At 56.5% G+C, this 3,505-nt stretch overlaps 1 protein-coding gene across 1 annotated transcript; it reads right to left on the bottom strand.

The window, feature by feature from the left end:
* Positions 1-440: 440 nt before the first annotated feature.
* On the bottom strand, positions 441-3,147 carry LOC113204384 (facilitated trehalose transporter Tret1-2 homolog). The gene is made up of 6 exons (XM_052277244.1): positions 2,998-3,147; positions 2,700-2,914; positions 2,299-2,623; positions 2,036-2,229; positions 1,778-1,951; positions 441-1,543 (listed from the first exon to the last, which is right to left on the bottom strand). The coding sequence occupies exons 1-6, from the start codon at positions 3,008-3,010 to the stop codon at positions 1,010-1,012; spliced, it is 1,455 nt and encodes a 484-aa protein (XP_052133204.1). The 5' UTR covers positions 3,011-3,147; the 3' UTR covers positions 441-1,009.
* Between the last annotated feature and the right edge of the window lie 358 nt (positions 3,148-3,505).

The following is a 3,505-nucleotide window of genomic DNA, read 5'->3' as shown; positions in this document are numbered from 1 at the left end:
TTAATTAAAAAATGTCAGGGAAAAACAGGTTTTTTCCGTCTGGAAATCAGGGAAAAGTCAGGGAAAATGAAAATACAGATCCGGTATGAACCCTGCTCAGTTTTTATGGCCTCGAGCGCGTAGGCAACCCACCGTCACGCGTGCCTTGCGGTACAGTATACCTGCACAATCCCTAGGGGTTTTATCCCACTCCCACCTGTTACCCAAGTTAGATCTCTGTCTAGTATGATGTAGGATGTTAAAGTTATGTTTCATGTAAGTATGTAACCCACTTTACTCCAACGGGTAAGGATGGAGGGAGGTGTATCCCGGGAGTGTGAGTGTAAAATACCACAAAAAGCGAACTGAAAATCAAACAACAGGTCAAATACTGGCATGCCTTTCACTGAAATTGTCGTGGTGTTTCATTTTCATTGTAACACTCTAATAATTGAGATAAGTTGCATTTCAGGTACTATATTTTTTAAGAAAACAGATCGTGACCGTGACATTATGGCATGTGACATTTCGTTTCTCACCTGCCAGTTAAGTTTCAGCAGTACTGGTCGTGGTCAATCACAGGTTACTTTTCTCTCTCTTTTTTGTAAAGCTCATGTGGGTATTGTTGAGCAGGAGTATCAAATACTTAATAGCACAATTCAACGACATGGTATGATGCGTTCGTTTTTGCCCACAAGGGGAGGCAGGAGATAAAGGGCTACGGCAAAAAAGGGGGGGCTGAGATTTGCATTTACCTTATCATGTCTCATCCAAGAGGAAAATGGCTTGAAAAATGTACACACTGCACTTTAGTTCAGGCACATGAACTTCTGTCGAATATCATGTTTTAGAGTCGAAATTCATTAACTTGTGATCAATGTTCGTGAACTTCGATCGAAGTTCATAGAAGTCCACCTACTACATACGAGGTTCAAGCGTATTTCAATTTGATGTGAACTATCACAGTCTCAATAACTCCTGCGACATCCCCCTGACCTCTATTCTATGTGGGTGGATCTCGAACCCTTTCTTACACCTTGTTGATGACGCTGTTGGCCGCGGCGAGCTTGGCCTTGCGCTTCTCCTTGGCGAGCTGGTGCTTGCCCTCAAAGTAGTGCTCGATCTCGTCCAGCGTCTTGCCCTTGGTCTCGGGCAGCAGCAGAGCGACGAACAGGCAGGACGCGAGGCAGAGCGCGGAGTACAGCCAGAAGGTGCCGTCCGTGCCCATGGCGTGCCGGAGCTGCGGGTACGTCTTGATGACGAGGAACATGGTGCCCAGGTTGAAGGAGCCGGCGAGCGAGCTGAGGACGCTGCGCTGGCGCACGGGCAGCAGCTCGCCCATCAGCAGGAAGGGGATGTTGGCGTAGCCCAGCGAGAAGCCAACCATGAAGAGCACTAGCGAGCCGACGGGCAGCAGGCCCAGCCCCTCCGCGCGGCCGCGCTCGTGCAGGTGGAAGTAGGCGCCCACCAGGGCCATGGCCAGCGCCGTGGTGGCGCCCGAGACGAGCAGCAGCGGCCGCCGCCCCGTCTTGTCGATCACCAGCACCGACAGCATGGTGCAGACCTGGAGGGAGGAGACAATTAGGATAGGATTACACCGTGTATGGCGTGTAAGCGATCTTGAGCGCAGATCCGTCACTGTCAAATATGCCCTCTCCCTTTCGACCTCGTGTTAGGACCTAAAAGACTAGTCTCGCCTCGTACTGAGCGTGCTCTTTTTTTTGTCGAGGCTATTAAGTTTTGTAAGACATGTTTCGCTACACACGAGTACCCCGTGGGCACCGGGCACCACACCTACCAGCTGCACCACGCCGATTAGGATCGTCGCAAAGTACTCGTTGATGGAGCCGCCGGCCGCCATGAAGATCTCGATGGTGTAGAAGATGACCGTGTCGATGCCGCTCACCTGCTGGAAACCCAGCAGAGCGAGGCACAGGCCGAAGGGATACAGCACCGGCCGGCGCAGGAAAGACTGCGGGCAACGGGGAAAACGAGCAAGTTAGACAATGTGGACGTCACCTTCTCCATCGCGCTGTCGGCGACGTGCATCGCGCACCTTGAGGGAGAGGTCGCCCTCCGTGGGCCTCTTCATGACGATGGAGCGCCTCCTCTCGTCCGCGGCGATGTCCGCGATCTCCTCATCGGCGTGCGTGTCGAGCTCGTCGTCCGTGGAGGGCGCCGCGGAGCGCGGCGTCCGCGGGGAGCGCTCGGTGAGCTCCGACAGGCGGCGCTCACGCTCGCCCTGGCCACCTGCTCGTGCTCGATGTGAGAAACACTATGTAGCTTGACCCCACAACCCAGAGACCTGCGCCAACTTACCTGCCACAGTGGAGGGTGCGACTTTGCCGTCGGCCTTCTGCACGACGTTGAGTTCGATGGCGGCCACGTCTGCCGTGCGCTTGAGCCAGCGCAGCGCCTCCTTGGCCTCGTCCACGCGGCCGTGCGACAGCAGCCAGGCGGGTGACTCGGGCAGCGGCAGCAGGCAGAGGAACATGAGGGCGGGGAAGAGCGCGGACGCGAGCGCCAGGTGGTGCCAGGTGAGCCACGTGCCCAGGATGTACGAGATGAGCACGCCGCCCGCCATGAAGAGCGCCGGCAGCGAGCCCAGCATACCGCGCGTCTTGGCGTGCGCGCACTCGCTCACCTGCGGGCAGGGAGGTCTCTGACAAGGTCCCGGGTCCTCGACGACAAGGTACTCGGGACACTCTCTGGACACTCACATACACCTGCGCGGATGGGGTGACGAGGCCGGCGCAGAAGCCGCAGGTGATGCGCGCGCATATGAGCACGGCCGAGGAGGTGGCGAAGGCGATGACGGTCCAGCCCATGACGAAGATGGGCGCGGCCAGCATCAGCGAGCGCTTGCGGCCCAGGTGCTGCAGCGCCGGCGCCACGGCCAGCGACCCGCACATGGCGCCCAGCGGGGGCACGGCACCTGCGGACAACAGGACACCCCATGAGGACACCTCAAGAGGACACCTCAAGAGGTCACCTCAAGAAGACACTTCAAGAGAACACCTCGTGCCGACATCCGTTGGACAGAGTAGTGTGCGTCTGAACAGCATCGGCCCAGGACACCCGTAGGACGGGACAGTGCAGTGTAGCACCGGCCCAGAGGCAGCGGCCGGTCCGCGTGCCCACTGTCGGCCAATCTACACGTCAGCTCCAATCACAAACGCCCTCGCAATGATTCAAGTTACAGTGGGCTGGGGCTGGACAACGGCCGCCTACCCGAGTCACGTGAAACTGTTGGGACGGCTGCTGGTAAACTGTCGGAAAAGAGAGGGGGGGGGGACTAGTGAGCAGTAGGTGAAGCATTTCACGCTTAAGCACAGATTGCCCTGCCCTTAACGCCTAACGTATCATAGACAATCCCAATGCTTGACTAAATTTTCATTTTATTTTAATAAAGCGTTGTGTTTAAGTTATCAAACTGCCGCGACATGCGATTTGATACGTGTTGAACAGTTTCGCCCGACGATGTCGTGTCACGTCGGTGACACTAACCCACTGGAGTCGGGGGGGG

The sequence above is a fragment of the Frankliniella occidentalis genome, unplaced genomic scaffold (genome assembly GCF_000697945.3).
Source record: "Frankliniella occidentalis isolate FOCC.00 unplaced genomic scaffold, Focc_3.1 Scaffold6224, whole genome shotgun sequence".
NCBI lineage: Eukaryota > Metazoa > Arthropoda > Insecta > Thysanoptera > Thripidae > Frankliniella > Frankliniella occidentalis.
This window is presented reverse-complemented; position numbering and strand designations above follow the sequence as displayed.

What these genes read in the sequence shown, in the direction of transcription:
- LOC113204384 (XM_052277244.1), bottom strand. An exon ending in CCCCATCCGCGCAGGTGTAT is followed by an intron (nt 2,624 to 2,699) that starts GTGAGTGTCCAG and finishes CCCTGCCCGCAG; the next exon opens with GTGAGCGAGTGCGCGCACGC. An exon ending in CGCACCCTCCACTGTGGCAG is followed by an intron (nt 2,230 to 2,298) that starts GTAAGTTGGCGC and finishes GAGCACGAGCAG; the next exon opens with GTGGCCAGGGCGAGCGTGAG.